The sequence below is a fragment of the Crocuta crocuta genome, unplaced genomic scaffold, assembly GCF_008692635.1.
Source record: "Crocuta crocuta isolate KB4526 unplaced genomic scaffold, BGI_CrCroc_1.0 scaffold587, whole genome shotgun sequence".
In the NCBI taxonomy this organism is placed as follows: Eukaryota; Metazoa; Chordata; class Mammalia; order Carnivora; family Hyaenidae; genus Crocuta; species Crocuta crocuta.
Window position 1 is genome coordinate 2,473,690 of NW_027532403.1, and position 17,945 is coordinate 2,491,634.

Genomic DNA, 17,945 nt, shown 5'->3' on the forward strand with positions numbered 1-17,945 from the left:
AAGTGGGCAGGAAGTGTCCACGTATATGGCTTGAGGGAGGAAGGTAATGCAGCTAGGGGACACAGGCTATTAATGCATTGCCTTCTGATTGGTCACAAGCTAATCCAAAAATGAAAGCCGTTTCTTCAGTTGCCATTAGTAAACAATGTATAGTTCTATAAATGTTCATTTCAATTTGGAGACCAAAAGCATGACTTATTAGTAACCCACTGAGGTAAAGATTGCTAAAATTTGTATTCACTCATTTGTGAATAAACAATCATAAACATAAACTGGTGTTATTAGAATTTACTTGGGGTGCCTGAGTGACTCAGTTGGTTAAGCGTCCAACTATGATCCCCCCGTTCATGGTTTCAGTGTCCGGCTCTGTGCGGACAGCTCAGAACCTGGAGCCTGCTTTGGATTCTATGTCTCTCTCTCTCTCTTTCTCTCTCTCTCTCAAAAATAAACAAACACTTTTAAAAAAATTTAAGAATTTACTTGAGACTACTTCTATTTTCCTAAGAAGCCTGGTTCCCATGCAAAGTTCATAATTTTGCAAAAACTCCCCCAAATGCACAAAGTGTCAGGCAATTGACAGAAACTGCCCTCCAGCAGGACTCAGGCATTTCCTTACGAGTACATCATCCTTGTTGGGAGGTCTTCATGGGTTTTGCTGCCCTTTTTGCTTTTCAAGTACCTGTTTAGCTTGGTAGCCATTTAGGTTGTTGTTGATAAATTTGATTAGTGTGTAGTGATTTATAGATGCTTATTTTTCCACTATAATTTTCTAGTTTTCTATAGCTACATTTTTAAGTATATTTTTTGGTACAATAGATGTAAAATAATTATACATAATCTCATTGCTAAAACAAATATGTGTAACTTATACATCTATCTAGCTTATAACACTTTATTGATAATACAGCTCATCTGTGCTTGGGTCCCTGGGTGGCTCAGTCAGTTGAACGTCTGACTTCAGCTCAGGTCACATGTTCATGGGTTTGAGCCCCACGTCGGGCTCTGTTCTGACAGCTCAGAACCTGGAGCCTGCTTTAGATTCTGTGTCTCCTTCTCTTCTGCTTCTCCTCTGTTCACGCTTTGTCTCTCTCTCAAAATTAAATAAACATTAAAAAAAATTTTAATTTAAAAATAAAAAATTGTTTTGATTTACGTAATTTGTAAATAGAATAAGATAAGTGCAGTGAAATTACTAAGTTCTTTTAAGACTTAATAGCCTGTGGCTTTATAATATTAAACATGTGGTTAAGCTTATTCTTTTCTTTAGGAATAAATAACATGCGATTCCTGTATGTTCCTCTCAATTCCTTATTACATAGAACGTTACTTTACGGTACAATGGTATCTGGGGTTTTTTTAGTATTTATCCTGCCTCATTATCCCTGAGCCCCTGTCCCAGCACAGGCAACATAACAGGAACACATTTATTTAATTTAGTGACTGGAACTGATTAGCCTTTCTTACAATGGAGTCATTTCACAAAGACCCTTGGGAAAACCGTAAAGCACTATACTAGTTTGGAAAGCCAGTTTCATTTTTTATGGACTTCCCCCCACCCCCAACCCAATATTCCAGTTTCTTTCAAACCTTGCTCTTTCAGGACTTGCATCTTATTATGACTTACATAGTAACAATAGGAAATGCCTATTAGCATATACTTCACATTGAAAACTGAGTAATTTTACTAGAGTGCATGATACTGTGCCTCTAGACTATTAATTATCTAAATAATTATTAATGAAAGAAGCTGATAAGTCATTATTTGCAGAGTCAAGAACAATAGGGAGAAATGGAGGAATAAGTTGTTTAAGCAGGAAGGGTCAAAGCTGAAGAGTTTTTTAACAACTAGGATCTAGAGTTCTGTGTCCCCAGACAATTAGGGATCTGAAGGGTGTTTTTCCCCAAAATGTCATGAAGTTAAATTGTCTTTGTAGAACTTATGGCAACCTTTGGGTCATACTTGGGGAAGGAATGGGAACAGAGTTGTAATGGAGAATGGGTGGGAAGTAGAAGGATAACTCTGAAAGGAAAAGACTGTACATTATAGGAACTGCCCTTTGTTTATATCTGGGCTTTGCACGTGCTGCTCCCCTTAGAAAAAGTAAGCCTCGGGGCGCCTGGGTGGCTCAGTGGGTTAAGCGGCCGACTTTGGCTCAGGTCATGATCTCATGGTTCATGAGTCCAAGCCCCATGTTGGGCTCTGTGCTGACAGCTCAGAGCCTGGAGCTGCTTCAGATTTTGTGTCTCCCTCTCTCTCTGCCCCTCCCCCACTCGTGCTCTGCCTCTTTTCTCTCAAAAATAAACAATAAAACATTTTTAAAAAAATAAAAACAAAGGAAAAGTAAGCCTCTTACTTAGAAAAGAGTAGAGCCCCATCCTGGCTTTACTCACTGAGCCCCGCTCATTTTTCATAACTCAGCCTGAAGGTTGCTACCGCCTGGCAGCCTTTCCTGACCGAGACGCGCCGTCTAGCTTAGTTTGCCCTCCTGTGTGTTTCCATCCTACCTTCTGCTATAGCTCTGTCACAGCCCCTGCTGTGCTGTGTTGTCATTGACGCTCTCCCTTAAATACAGGAACTATGTTCTCCCTCCGACTAAGACAGCTGTGTTGGCTTGGTGCCCTTTCCCACCCCGCCATGCCTGGTACTTCATAGACGTTCAGTAAATGTTGAATCAAGTTTAAATAATTCTAAGTTAGAGATAAAATGAGAACCTGGAAACAAAAGTAAAGAAACAATCTCTTTGGGATAAAAGAAGAAACTACTATACAACGCTAGGTAGAAATTGAAGGAGAGTCTGAGAGAGAGAGAATGGGGATAGTGCCAGCAGGTGATACAAGCCCCGTGAAAAGCCAGGAGTGCACCACCCTGGAAGTTTCTGGAGGTTCCGTGGTCCGGAGCTTGTTGCAAGATTCCCTCCAAAAGGAAAGACAAGTTGCCGCTCCTTGTGTCACTTTCCACAGCACTATGTCTGACACTTGTGGCTTTTTCGGATCTTAGAAACTACCTATCGTACATTTCAGGGTGCTGCTCCGACCCGTCCACCAGGTCACGTATCAGGCCGCCCATCTGCAGTGCGGTCAGAGGCGGCTCCACACCTAGTCAGGCCGCGGTGCAAACCGCTCTGCTGCTTGCTTCACTGACCTAGCAGATCCAGTCTGAGTGTCTGTGGCAAATATGAATGCCATATGCAGGCTCAGTGGAGATTTACAGAGGGTTTTGGAGCAACCGTATTTTCTGGGGAAAAAAAACAAAAATAAAAGCAAAAGACCAAAACTTCTTTCTTTTTGAGAACAGCTTCTAGATTGCTACTGGACTGTCTACTACAAGATATCAAGTGCTCTTGTGATGTGAGCTGATCGGTGTAAGTCGGCCAATAAGACTGAACAAGCCCAATTGTGGTCTGCTGTTAAAAGAAAACCGTGTATAAGATATTAGGCCCCATGGTCCTGAGGTAAGTTGCATGAGCAGGTGGCTCAGACGATTAGGGCAGCTGCTCCTGCCGCCTTTCCCCCACTTCACATCTATGGCCTGGTATTTCCCCGTGGCCAGTTAACTAAGGAAGAAAAAATCAGAACCCGGCACCAACTGGACTGCTACAGCATTAGTCTAGTGGTGAATGGAAATCTTCTTTATGGACGAATACAAGCTGCACATGTGTCTAGGCTAAAATGGCCGTCTATATCTGTACAGCTTCCCAGGCAGTGGCTAATGGCTACTTAAATGGTAGGGGACTTGGAAAGAACAAGATTGGAAAGTAATGACAGAGAGGTTTGGAGAAACCAGTATGTGGATAGATTTCATAAAATGGACACAGTGAGATGATATCTGTATTCTAAATGAATGTACGACAAAGGGCATCTGCAGCAAAAATTGTCCACCTCAGTCAGGTGGCCAAAGTGACCGTCTGTGAATGTCGGACTTTTTCCTTAGCCACCGCAGTATTTGGCTCAATGGCCTATGTACAAAGTTGCTGTATCTGCGAGAATAGAAGCTATGTATGGGCTAAATATGATGGATGTCCCCTCGCCAAGGCTGAAATGGCTACCACTACTGTATTCCCAACCTGTTCTCAGCCGAGACCTACTTTGATTTCTCAACGTGGTATCATTCCTTGGGAAACAAGGCAGCCACCCACTAGCAGGTTGATTACACTGGACCTTTCCATCATGGATCAGTGTGTCACCAATGAAATAGATGCATAATCTGGGTATGGCTTTGCCTGCCCTACCTGCAGTGTTTCTGCCAACACCACATCTGCGAGCTTACAGAATGCCTCCATCGTTACCATGGGGCCTCCACAACATTGCTTCTGATCAAATAACCCATTCCAGGGAAAAGAAGTAGGGCGATGAGAATTCACTGGTCTTACTACCAACTCAAAAGGCAGCTGGCCTGATAGAAAAGTGGAATGCCCTACCAAAGACCCAGTTAAAGTGACTATTGGTGTACAGTTTAAGAAGATGTAGCATATGTTTTAAGTCTGTAACCAAAAGTTTTCTCCCATAGAACACACAGGTCTAAGAATCAAGATTGGAACTGAGAGCATTCGCTTTTAACCTATTCACAGAATTTGGGTTTAGTTCCCAAAAGCAAGATGCTTCTACTGGGAGACGCAATAATGTTGCCACTGAATTGGAAGTTATGACTACCTTCTGGCCATTTTGGCTTCATATACCAATAGCCAGAAGGGAATTGATTGTGAAAATTGTGTAATTCTGTGAAATTGTGACAATTCTGATTGTGTCATTTCCTGCTATACAATGGGGCAGGTAGGACAGAATCAAATTTTAATTGTAGTCTCTCTGGCAGCTATGTAACTGGGGCAAGTCCCGAAACTTAGTGTCCCTTCTAGAGATCATTCTGTGCTAAGAATTTTTCGAGAATTATTTGGTACAAATATGTCAAGTCTTGTGTAACACCCGGACATAGCAGATACAGTGGACTCTTGAACAATAATGTGTTTGAACTGTTAGTCTGCAGTTTGCTTGTATAGTATTCAGTTGTTTAATTTTGATCAGCATTATGCTAGTTTTATTAAATGAGTTCCATAGCTTCCCATCTGTTTTGATGCTTTGGAAATTTGGATAGATTTTGGTATTCTCTATCTATTCTTGAAGTTTTGATTGAACTGGTCCATTATACCTCTGGGCCTGGGATATTAACCACTGTTTGAATCTATGGCCAGTGATCTATTCAGGTTCTCTTTGTTGAGCCAAGTTTGGCCTTTACAGTTTTAACTTGATTGGTATAAGCGATTATTCTTAGGGGTTAGCTTTTTTCTTTTCTTTTTATTGGAAGAGTTAGCTTTTTGCATCCTTTCTGTTATGTTTATGTATTTCTTCTTTCTTTTTTCTTGATCATACTGGTTTCAAGGTTGCCTGTCCTGGTGCCTAAAAAAAAAATCTTTTGGTTTTATCAGCTCACTCTATTATGGGGAGAGGTTGCTTAAGAATAACTGTAGAGGAAGTTTGATTCACTCTCCGCTTTTACCTTTATCAGTTCCTTTCCACTTCTTCCGTTAGGTTTATTTTTACTGCTGTTTTTCTAGCTTCTTGGATTGTAAGCTTAGTTTATTTTCAAACTTTTCTGTTTTCTGATAAATGCATTTAAGACCATGCAATTTCCTGAGTAGTGAACTTTTAATATTAAGTGCTTTCATTTCTAGTCACTTTTAAAATAGTTCTCAACATCCACTTATTTTCTATTTAATCCATGACTATTTGTGTTATTTAAATTCCAGTGGTAGTGATGCTTTGTCTTTTTGTTAATTTCTAACTTCATAAACATAGCTTTTTGTTATCAAGTTTAAAAATTTTTTTGAGAATTCCTTTGAGGCCTGATATATGATCAGTATATTATGAGTCATCCAAAAGTGTTTGAAAATATGTATTCTAATTTGGGTACAAAGTCCTTTATGACTTTAATTGTTAAAAATGAAGGCCTTAGGGGCCCTTCGGTGGCTCAGTCCCTTAAGTGCCTCTTGATTCGAGCTCATGTTGTGATCTAACTGTTGTGAGATCAAGCCCAGGTCCAGTGTGGAGCCTGCTTAAGATTCCCTCTCCCCATCTTCCTCTGCACCCCCATACCCCCGCTCCACTCCACCAAGCGCATATGCACCAACACACACATACACACACACACACACAGAAAGAAAAATAAATAAATGAAATGAAATGAAAGCCTATGGCCTGGAGGCAGAATAGGGAAAAGGGAATATCCTTCTCTAGAATTCAAACGGGAGCCTTCAAGTAAGATATCTGAGGGGACCTCTCAACCATTCTGCCCATCCATCCTACAATCCAATATCGCTGGCATCTGCAGAGGATCTATGAGACATTGTTCAGTTCAGATAATTCTACAAGACCAGGTGACGAAAAACAGAAAGCTTTTTTTGCAAATCAACTTTCCTTTCACCTTGACTGAGGCTAGACTCTTTGCCAGTGGCAGACAAGCAGTACTAACACTAGATAATCCAGTATTGTTATTGGTTGGTTTATCTGTGAAAAAATTGAGTTCTGCAAATGGAAGGTGGTTTGAGGACATAAGGGACTAGTTTCTGAAAGAGCAGTTTGTATCAGTCAGTGGATGAAATCTATGGACTAGCTTTATTATAAGTTAAACTACAATATTGAAGTCCTAATTAAGAATATGACACAGGGCTAAGAAAAGGGCTCAAAATGTAAAAAGGGCACTAAAACCTCAACCATTAAGATAATATTTTAATGTAATTTTTAAATTTATTTATTTTGAGAGAGAAATAGAGCACATGAGCATGGGAGGGGGAGAGAGAGAGAGGGAGAATCCCAATTAGGCTCTGCATTGTCAGCACTGTGAGATCATAATCTGAGTTAAAGTCATGAGCCAACTGCTTAACCAACTGAGCCACCCAGGTGCCCCAATGTAAATTTTTTGTTAACATACAGTGTTATATTAGTTTCAGATATATAATATAGTGATTCAATATTCCATCCATCACCTGACGCTCATTATGACAAGTGCACTCCTTAATCCCCATCATTATTCATTTCTGGTAACCATCGGTTTATTTTTTGTAGTTAAGAGTCTGTTTCTTGGTTTGCCTTCCTCTCTTCCCTTTTCTTTTTTTTTCTTTTTTCTTTCTTTTTTTTTTTTTTTTTTTTTTTTTTTTTTTTTTTTTTTTTATTGATTCAAATTCTTTGCTGGATATTGGTCTGTTCAAGTTTTCTGATTCTTCCTGTTTCAGTTTTGGTCGTTTATATGTGTCTAGGAATTTGTCCATTACTTCCCGGTTGTCCAACTAGTTGGCATATAGTTTTCGTAATATTCTCTTATAATTGTTTGTATTTCTGTATTTCTCCTCTTCTCTCTCGTTTTTGATTTTATTTGTGTGGGTCCTTTCTCCCTCTCTCTTTTTTCTTGTCTTTTTTTTTTTTATTAGTCTTGCCAAAGGTTTGTCAGTTTTACCAATTTTTTCAAAGAAGCAACTCCNCTTTTGAGAGAGAGACAGAGAGGCAGAGGGCAAGTTGGGGAGGAGCAGAGAAAGAGGGAGACACAGAATCTGAATAGGCTCCAGGCTCTGAATGGTCAGCACAGAGCCCAACACGGGGATGGAACCCATGAACTGTGAGACCATGACCTGAGCCAAAATCAGATATTTAACCGACTGAGCCACCTAGGCGCCCTGCCTTTCTCTCTTTTCTTTCCCCCTTTGCTCATTTGTTTTGTTTCCTAAATTACAGATATGAGTAAAATTATGTGGTATTTGGGGCGCCTGGGTGGCTCAGTCGGTTGAGCGTCCGACTTTGGCTCAGGTCATGGTCTCATGGTTCATGGGTTCGAGCCCCGCATTGGGCTCTATGCTGACAGCTCAGAGCCTGGAGCCTGTTTCAGATTCTGTGCCTCCCTCTCTCTCTGATCCTCCCCTGCTCATGCTGTCTCTATCTCTAAAAAAACAAATAAATAATATAAAAAATTATGTGGTATTTGTCTTTCTTTGACTTATTTTGTTTACTCTCTAACTTCATTCACGTCATTGCAAATGGCAATATTTCATTGTTTTTGATGTCTGATTAACATCCATTGTATATATACCACATCTTTATCCATTCATCAATCAGTGGCCACCTGGGCTGTTTCCATAATTTGGCTATTGTAGATAATGTTGCTATAAACATCAGGTTGTATATATCACTTTGAATTAGTATTGTTGTATTCTTTAGGTAAATACCTAGTAGTGCAATTGCTGGCATACGGTAGTTCTCTTTTTAACTTCTTTTTAAAAATTTTTTAATGTTTTTTTAACATTTACTTCTGAGAGAGAGGCAGCATGAGCAGGGGAGGATCAGAGAGAGAGGGAGATACAGAATCCGAAGCAGGCTCCAGGCTCTGAGCTAGCTGTCAGCACAGAGCCTGACATGGGGCTTGAGCCCACTAACCGTGAGATCATGACCTGAGCCGAAGTCAGATGCTTAACTGACTGAGCCACCCAGGCGCCTCTGTTTTTAACTTTTTGAGACACCTCCACACTTGTTTCTTGTGTGTTTTATTTTAGCCATTCTGAAAGGTGTGAGGTGGTATCTCATTGTAGCTTTGATTTGCCTTCCCCTGATGATGAGTGATGTTGAGCATCTTTTTATGCATCTCTTGGCCATCTGGATGTCTTCTTTGGAAAATGTCTATTCATGTCTTCTGCCCATTTTTAAATATTTTTTAATTTTTAATTTTTAATGTTTACTCATTTTTGAGAGAGAGAGACAGAGCACAAGCAAGGGAGGGTCAGAGAGAGAGGGAGACACAGAATCTGACAGCTCAGAGCCTGACATGGGGCTTGAACTCAAAAACCATAAGATCATGACCTGAGCCAAAGTCAGATGCTCAACCAACTGAGCATCTGTTGGGAAATAATTTGTAAGCCTGTGGTCAATGGAACTGTTAACGCACCCCCTGCCCATTTTTTAAATTGGATTATTCATTTTTTGGCTGTTAAGTGTAAAGTTCTTTATATATTTTGGATACTAACCCTTTATCAGATATGTCATTTGCAAATATCTTCTCCCATTCCTTAGGTTGCCTTTTAGTTTTGTTGATTGCTTCCTTTGCTGTGCACATAGAAACACTTTTTTTTATTGTGATGTAGTCTCAACAGTTTATTTTTGCCTTTGTTTTCCTTGCATCAGGAAGCATATCTAGAAAGAAGTTGCTGTAGCCAATATCAAAGAAGTTACTACCTGTGTTGTCTTACAAGATTTTACAAATATCACTTGTATATCTTTAATTCATTTGGATTTATTTTTGCCTATGTATAAGTGATCCAGGGGCACCTGGGTGGCTCCATCAGTTAAGTGTCCAACTCTTGGTTTCAGCTTAGGTCGTGATCTCATGTTTGTTTGAGCCCCACACTGGGCTCTGAATAAAATTGGTAAGAGTGTGTATCCTTGTCTTATAGAGGAAAAGCTCTCGGTGTTTCCCCATTGAGGATAATACAAGCTGTGCGTTTTTCATTGGCCTTTACTATGTTGAGGTATTCCCTCTAAACTTTTGTTGAGACTTTTTATCATGAATGGATGCTTTGTCAAATGTTTTTTTCTGCATCTATTAAAATGGTCATATGGTTTTTTTTTTCACTCTGAGAAGTCAGAAAATACCCACAGCCTTAATGTCTTCTTGGAAACAATGAGCATCTACATATTCCAGAGCAAGTCCAAAATCTTGGGTCATGTTTATGGCACAAACATGTGCACATGTTAGGACAAAGGACTTTGCTTCTCTCAGCACCTCTTTCTTCAGAGATGACTGGAAACAGACACAGCTCCAAAGGAGTAAGGAAGCAGCAATTTCTCAAGTAACCTCTGTCTCCCTTCTACATGCTATGGGGCCACTCTTGTCCCTTAAGAATTCAGGAATAGGTGTCAATTTGTGGCACCTTAGGTGGAAGCCCGCCAATTGATCAAGTTCCAGACACCACTGAATGTGGACTCAAGAATTTCATCCTTACTTTATGGGATATCACCTTAAATCAAGTATAAATGGTAGCCATTACAATCGTAAAGAGGAGTGAAGCTGATGTGAAAAGAATCACCTACATTGGACTCCACTGTGATTGATGAGCTAGAAAACACATTAAACCACAGACTTCAAGATGGATTATCAGACACAAATATTCCAGAGCCAGGGAGTGATGCTCAGCCATCCGTCTTTCTCTTCCCACCATCTCTGGACCAGTTGCACAAAGGAACTGCCTCTATCGTGTGCCTGCTGAATGACTTCTACCCCAAAGAGGCCAATGTCAAGTGGAAAGTGGATGGCGTTCTCCAAAGCAACGACATCCAGCAGAGCGTCACAGAGCAGAACAGCAAGGACAACACCTACAGCCTCAGCAGCACCCTGACGATACCCAGTACAGAGTACCAGAGTCATGAAAAGTACTCCTGCGAGGTCACACACAAGAGCCTGTCCTCCGCCCTCGTCAAGAGCTTCAACAGGAGCGAGTGTCAGAAAGAGTAGCCTCACAGGCTTCATCGCCTGCGCCTCTGCCCCAGCCTCCCTGCCTCCCTCCTCAGGCCTCCGGACCTTTTCTCATCGGAGACCCGCATCTATTGCAGGCCCTTCTCCCCACCTTACTGCCTCCCCCTCTTTGGCTTTAATCATGCTAATAATATTTGGGGGAAAATGAATAAATAAAATGAATCTTTGCACCAATAAAAAAAAATGGTCATATGGTTCTTATCCTTTCTTTTATTAATGTGATGTATTACATTGAGTGATTTGTGACTATTGAACCACCCTTGCAACCCAGAAATAAATCCCACTCGATGATGGTGAAAGAGTTTTTAAATGTATTGATGGATTCAGTTCGCTAGTATTTTATTGAGAAATTTTGCATCCATTTTCATTAGGGATATTGGCCTGTAGTTATATTTTTTAGTGGTGTCTTTATCTGGTCTTAGTATAAGGGTTCATGCTGGTCTCATAGATTGAATTTGGAAGTTTTCCTTCCTATTTTATTTTCTTGGAGTAGTTTGAGAAGAATAAGCATTAACTCTTCTTTAAACGTTTGGTGGAATTTGGAGCACCTGGGTACCTCCAGCTCTTGATTTCAGCTCAGGTCATGATCTCACAGTTTGTGGGATCAAGCCCCATGTCAGGCTCCGGCCTGCTTGGGATTCTCTTTCTCTCTCTCTCTCTGTCTCTCTCAAAATAAATAGAGAAACATTTGATAAATTAAATAAATGGCAGAATTTGCTTGTGAAACCATTTGGTCCTGGACTTTTGTCTGTTGGGAGGTATTTTTAAATGTTTATTTATTTTTAAGAGAGACTGAGGGAGGGAGGGGCAGAGGGAGAGGGTGATAGAGAATCCCAGGCAGGCTTTGTGTTGTCAGCATAGAGCCCAATGTGGGGCTTGAACCCACAAACTGTGAGATCATGACCTAAGTTGAAATCAAGAGTTGGACACTTGGGGCGCCTGGGTGGCTTAGTCGGTTAAGCGGCCGACTTTCACTTAGGTCATGATCTCGCGGTTCGTGGGTTCGAGCCCCGCGTCGGGCTCTGTGCTGACTGTCAGCTCAGAGCCTGGAGCCTGTTTCAGTCTGTGACTCCCTCTCTCTCTGACTCTCCCCTGCTCACGCTGTCTCTCTCTCTCTCTCCTAGAAATAAATAAAAAAATATTAAAAAAAAAACAAAAAAAAAAGAGTTGGACACTTAACTAGTTGACTGAGCCTCCCAGGTACCCTAGGAGTTTTTTGATAATTGATTCAATTTTTTTGTTGGTTATTGATCTGTTCACATTTTATTTCTTGCTCTTTCAGGAATTTATCCATTTCTTCTAGGTTGTCCCATTTTTTAGCAAACAGTCTTTCACAATATTATAATTGTGTGTATTTTTGTGGTATTGGTTGTTTAATGTAATATTTTTTTAAAACCAAAATTAATGAAAAAATCCATAATGAACAGAATATCAAAATTTTGAATAAAGACATCTGCTCATCAACAATTCACCTCCCCCTAATCCTAATAGTGGTTATGGGAAGGTTAAGTGTTAGGTGATGTCAAAAGAGATGGGCAAGATTATCTAGGGGTTTTAAGTCTGAAAATCTTGAGGTCATAGATATATAATTCCATACTTGAATTTTGACTGTATCACCTTAGATTAGTTACTTAACCTACCAAGCTTCAGTTTATTCATGTGTAATAGGGAGCTAATAATGCTTATCCCATTAGGTTTTTGTACTAATTAGATAAGAGAATACAAAGTACTTATGCTTGATCCACAGAGGCTCATTCAGCTTTTGTGGAGCATAAAGCTTATATAATTTGGAAGCCCCTCTTTAAGAAAAATAAAGTTAGGAATACAAACTTGGCATGGTAATGAATAGAATAAGTAAATAAGTCATAAGTAATAAATTTTTTAAAAGCACAAACCCCTCAAAGGAAAATATTTCTAAAAATCTGTTGCCCCTACACCTCAACTGTAATATTTTTTTCCAACAGTATTTTGGCTACATTCCAGTTAATTAAATTTTCACAGCACAATAATTTTGTAATACTTTCTGTAGAGAGAATAGAAAAGATAACTTTTTTCTCGAGCATGTTGATCTGTTTTATGTCACTGATAGTTTAGAAAAGTCTTTAAGTGTTACAACTCACCATTGATAATGTCTTGTCAATTCTTAGGATTGTTCTTATATTTGGGGAAATTTCCATCAAGCGTTTTTCATATATGAACTGTAATAATTGGAAGAATACTCCATAGACCAGAAATGTCCATTCATTTCAAATATCATTTCTTTTTACTAACCATGTATTTCTGGTCTATGGCCATACCACCCTGAATGCGCCCGATCTCATCTGATCTCGGAAGCTAAGCAGGGTCAGGCTTGGTTAGTACTTGGATGGGAGACTAACCATGTATTTCTGGTCTATGGCCATACCACCCTGAATGCGCCCGATCTCATCTGATCTCGGAAGCTAAGCAGGGTCAGGCTTGGTTAGTACTTGGATGGGAGACTAACCATGTATTTCCGGTAACTTGAGGAGTCAGTCACTTCACCCAGGCACCCCTGGCAACTGACACAGCTGGGAGAGAGCTTCTGGACACTGCCGATGGAAAGGGCTTACTGCAGAGGCTCTGTCCACACAGTGGCTCAGCACACATAGATCTCTTTGGTGCACAACAAACTTCCCTACGACGTATGGGAATCTCAGAGAGAACAATTAATTACCTAATGGGAACTAGTTCATCTATGCTACTTAGATATTACTACAGCCTTTTCAAATGGGAATCTCTGATCTCCCTTTTCATAAAAAAAAACTACTAATCTAAACAGCTTTATCAAAGTGTGATTTATGCCATAATGTCACTCATTTAAAGTATACAAATGATTTTTGGCAAATTTATAGACTTTAAGCAACAATTACCACAATCCAATTTAGAACATTTTCATCGCCCCAAAAGGATTTCTCATGTTCATTACGTCACTCCCAATTCCACTGCCAGCCCTAGGCAACTACTAATTTGCTCTCTGTCTTTATAGATTTGCCTCTTCTGGACATCTTATATAAATGGAATCACAACGGCAGTTTTTAAGACCCTTTCTGTAATCTTGCATGTCTCTTTAGTTCTCAGGTCTTTGTTCCTTGCCCTGAAGCAGTTGACATAAGTACTTGCTATCTCTACATATTGTTTTCCTGTTTAACATAGCTCCTGGACTTTTACTCAGTCACATCTGTTTTAAGTTGTTATTACAATATCTCTTCCTTTCCATTAGCATAATTTCATTCATTCATTGTTGGCTGAGTTTCTTAAGCAGGTGCTGTGCTAGGCACTCTCATACGAAGATTAATAAAACCAAGCGTCTACTTCTGCATTTATGATCTAGCTGGAGAACCAGACCTAAGTGCAAATAGTGTGATAAATGCTACAAAATAGGCAGGCGCTAAGTGCCATGGGATGGTTTACAGTTATAATAACAGCATTTATTGAGGACCTGGGTGCCAGCAAAGTTGATTCAGTTTAAAGTTTCAGGGGCGCCTGGGCGGCTCAGTTGGTTAAATGTGTGACTCTTCATCTCTGCTCAGCCATTAATACCGCAGTTCCCGCCCAGCCTCAGGCTCCATGCTGATAGTGCAGAGCCTGCCTGGGATTCTCTCTCTCTCCCCCTCCCCTGCTCATGTGCATACATGAGCACCTGTGTACACTCTGTCTCCCTCAAAATAAATAAAAATAAACTTTAAAGTTTCAGGGCTCTTCACTTGCACAAACCTCTTCCAAGACAAAATTGCAGTGGGTGAGGGTCTCTAGCAACTTGTTCACTTGGTGATATGTTTTTGTAATTTTTCTAAAAGTAAGCTTTTTTTTAAGTTTTATTTTCTTTATTTTGGAAGAGAGAGAAAGCATGAGTCAGGGAGGGGCAGAGAGAGAGGAAGAGAGCGAGAATCCCAAGCAGGCTCTGCATTATCGGTTCAGAGCCCGATGTAGGGGCTTGGACCCACGAACAGTGAGATCATGACCGGTACCAAAGTTGGACACGGCGACTGAGCCACCCAGGTGCCTCGAAAGCGAGATATTTTAACTGAAATCAAGACCACTAGCTCTTTTTCCCCCAGCCACTTCTCTATCACACATTTTCTTGTGTCAGGTGGCTGAGTAATTATGGCCATTTTCAAGATCCAGCAAAAAGTAAGTCAAGTTGGGGATACATTTCGTTTGGATTTAGTGGGATATTTTTTTGTGGCTTACAGTCATTTTCAGGTTTATTAGATTATTGCTACCCACACCCATGTAGAATCACCTACTGGGCCACATTATCCTGTGTTGTGACGCAAAAGCACAGAACCAGAGATTGAACTGCAGTATGAATGTGTCCTGTCATACCAAGTTACCAGAAGTCTGTGGCTAGTGAAAGATGACATTTGAAATGAATGGACCCAGAAGCTGCTCTGTGGAATATTCTTCTAATGAATTATTACAGCTCATACATGAAAAACACTTGATGGAAGTTTCCCCAAATTTAAGAACATTCCGGGGCGCCTGGGTGGCTTAGTCGGTTGGGCGTCCGGCTTTTGCTTAGGTCATGGTCTCGCGGTTCGTGGGTTCGGGCCCCGCGTCTGGCTCTGTGCTGGCTGCCGGCTTGGAGCCTGGAGCCTGTTTCAGTCTGTGACTCCCTCTCTCTCTGACCCTCCCCTGCTCACGCTGTCTCTCTCTCTCCTAGAAATAAATTAAAAAAAAAAAAAGAACATTCCTTAGAATTAACACATTACCAATAGTGAGTTGTAACATTTAAAGACACTTTTCTAAGCAATCAATGATGCAAAACAGATGAACATGCTCTAGATAAAGACAGTCATCTTTATTATCTCTGTAGAAAATATTACAAATTTTTGTGCTGTGAAAATTAAATTAAAGGGAGGTGTGCCTGGGTGGCTCAGTTGGTTGGGAGTTGGACTCTTTATTTCTGCTTAGTTCATGATCTCATGGGATTGTGGGATCAAGCCCCATGTGGGGCTCTGTGCTGTAAGCTTGGGATTCTGTCTCTGTCCCTCTTTCTCTGCCCCTCCCCAGCTCGTGCTCTTTCTCTCAAAATAAATAAACTTAAAAAAAAAGAAAATTTAATTAAAGGGAATGAAGCCAAAATACTCTTGGGGAAAAGAGTATTACAATGATGTGTACAGGCAGAGTCTGTGCTCCAAAATAGACATTTTCTCCTCCTCTTCTCCATTCCCGCCCCCAATTAAACTCTGTTCTTCCTTTTCTTCTTTTTCCCTCCAGCTCTATTGAGATATAATTGACAAATAAAAAGTGTCTATATTTAAAGTGTATAATGCAACGGCTTGATATATGCATGCATTGTGAATGACTGTCACAATCAAGTTAATAAACACATCTGTTACCTCACATAGTTACTTTTTTTGATGTGGTCAGTAAGTTAAGATCTACTCTCTTAGCAAATTTCAAGCATACAGTATAGTATGAGTAACTATGGTCCTCATGCTGTACATTATTAGGTCCCCAGAATTTCTAACTGAAAGTTTGTACTCTTTGACCAATAGCTCCCTGTTTTCCCTGTCTCCCAGCCCCTGGTAACCACTGTTCTATTCTCTAATTCTATGAGAATGACTCTTTTAGATTCCACATATAAGTGAGGTTATATAGTATTTTTCTCTGACTTGTTTCACTTAGCATTATGTCATCCAGATTCATCCATAATGTCACAAACGGCAGGATTTCCTTCTTCACAGCTGAATAATATTCCATTATATATTTACTAATAGCATATGATATATAGTATGTAATAGAGCATATATAATAGATACATAATTATGTATCACATTTTCTTTATTCATTCATCCCTCCATAGACACTTAGGTTGTTTCCATTTCTTGGCCATTAGAAAAAAGGGAACCCTTGTTCACTATGGGTAGGGATGTAAATTGGTACAACTATTATGGAAAATACAACGGAGGGTGTTGAAAAAATTAAAAATTGAACTACCATGGACCCAGCAAATCCCACTACGGGGTATGTATTTGAAGGAAATCAAATCAACATTACAAAAAGCTATCTGCACTCCCATGTTCGTTGCAGAATTCACAATTGCCAAAATTAACTTATTTTTGTTTTCATTTGGAACACGAGGAAAGAACTCGGGTAAATTACCTTCCCATGTGGACTTAATGTTTCATGTATCACTATCTGTCTAGGGCAATTGTATTTTGAAATACAGATGCTAGTTAACACATATGAATTAGACTTTAATGGTGGCAAAGTTTTTTGCTATCATAGAAACCTCCCTCTTTTTTCAATGAGAAAGATAATTATCAGGAGAGAGCTGCCACTTGTCACATTGTTTGGCAGCTTTTATTCATTACCTCAAGCCTCTTGGAGACTTAGCAAATTAAGACACAGAATGCTCAATTAAGTTTGAATTACAGATAAACAACACATAATTTAATCTAAGTATATCCCAAATATTTCATTTTTCTTTAGACAGTGTGAGCTATGCAATTTTTGGGACATACTTAAATTACGTGTTGTGTATTTGAAATTCAAAGTTCACCGGGCATCCTGTATTTTATCTGAGAACTCTATTGTAAGTAAGTAATCCAAGCTGAGAGCTTGGATTAGGTGGCTCTGAAATGCTGTTTGTTTTTTTAAACAGAAAGTCTTCAAGACAAAACATTACATTTCCCACTTACGGGGAAGACTACGTTCCGGTTTCTTAGTTCTTTCTATCAAAAACATGATTGAAAAGAGAAGCCAATTCTGCTGTGGTAGAGATGGTCCCAAAGAGCCGCAGGTGGGCCACCCTCTAGAGAAGAGCAAACATTGGGCACAAGTAGGCCTTCAGCTGACCCTCTAATTGGAGCTCGCTGGCCCTTAGCACGGGCTTTGAAGCCAAGCACGAGCCCGAACCTAGGCGACCTCCTTCTCTCCCCCTTTCTCACTCAGTCCTTGAGATTAACTTCCAAAGGGACCCCGCCTCTCTCCAGGTCCCTGACGCTCTCTCCCCCTCACCCCTGCGCCTCCTTGCCCGGTGGGCGGGAATCGAGGCACTAAGTACCCAGAATTAACAGCGAGCGTTGAACGCCACAGCTCCCAAGGTGTGCTCGACTGCTCTCGTTCATTCCAGAAGGGTCTTCCGCGGGGGAAAAAGAGGGACCGGCCGAGCAACGGCGCTGTGCCCCTCCAAGTCTAAGCTGGGGAAGGGCGGTCCACTAGCGCCCCTCCTCCCCCCTTCCCTTTTTTTTCAGTCGGAGGACAGAAAACTGCCCCGCTCCGCTCCGCGCCGGGGCGGGTTCGAGAGCCGCGGGAANAGGATGGGGCTCCTGAGGGGCCCCTGGCCGCGGCGCCCGCGGCTGCTGCCGACCCCCAGACCCCCGGGCCGAGTGCATCCGCCGCCGCGAACGCCGACGCCTCAGGTGAGACGCGACCCGGTTCCGGGGGGATGGGGGCGGGGGCGGCTGGAAAA

The 17,945-nt window shown here is 40.9% G+C and overlaps 1 protein-coding gene and 1 pseudogene across 1 annotated transcript in view; both read left to right on the forward strand.

Moving 5' to 3' along the window:
- Positions 1 to 12,894: 12,894 nt before the first annotated feature.
- LOC144243430 (5S ribosomal RNA) lies at positions 12,895 to 13,014 on the forward strand (annotated as a pseudogene).
- Positions 13,015 to 16,497: 3,483 nt separating this feature from the next.
- Positions 16,498 to 17,945, forward strand: part of MCUB (mitochondrial calcium uniporter dominant negative subunit beta) — a 97,153-nt gene continuing 95,705 nt past the window's right edge. The window contains exons 1-2 of the mRNA XM_077778443.1: positions 16,498 to 16,624; positions 17,808 to 17,895. Of these exons, the coding sequence (XP_077634569.1) occupies positions 16,498 to 16,624; positions 17,808 to 17,895 (215 nt within the window). The remainder of the gene's footprint in view (positions 16,625 to 17,807; positions 17,896 to 17,945) is intronic.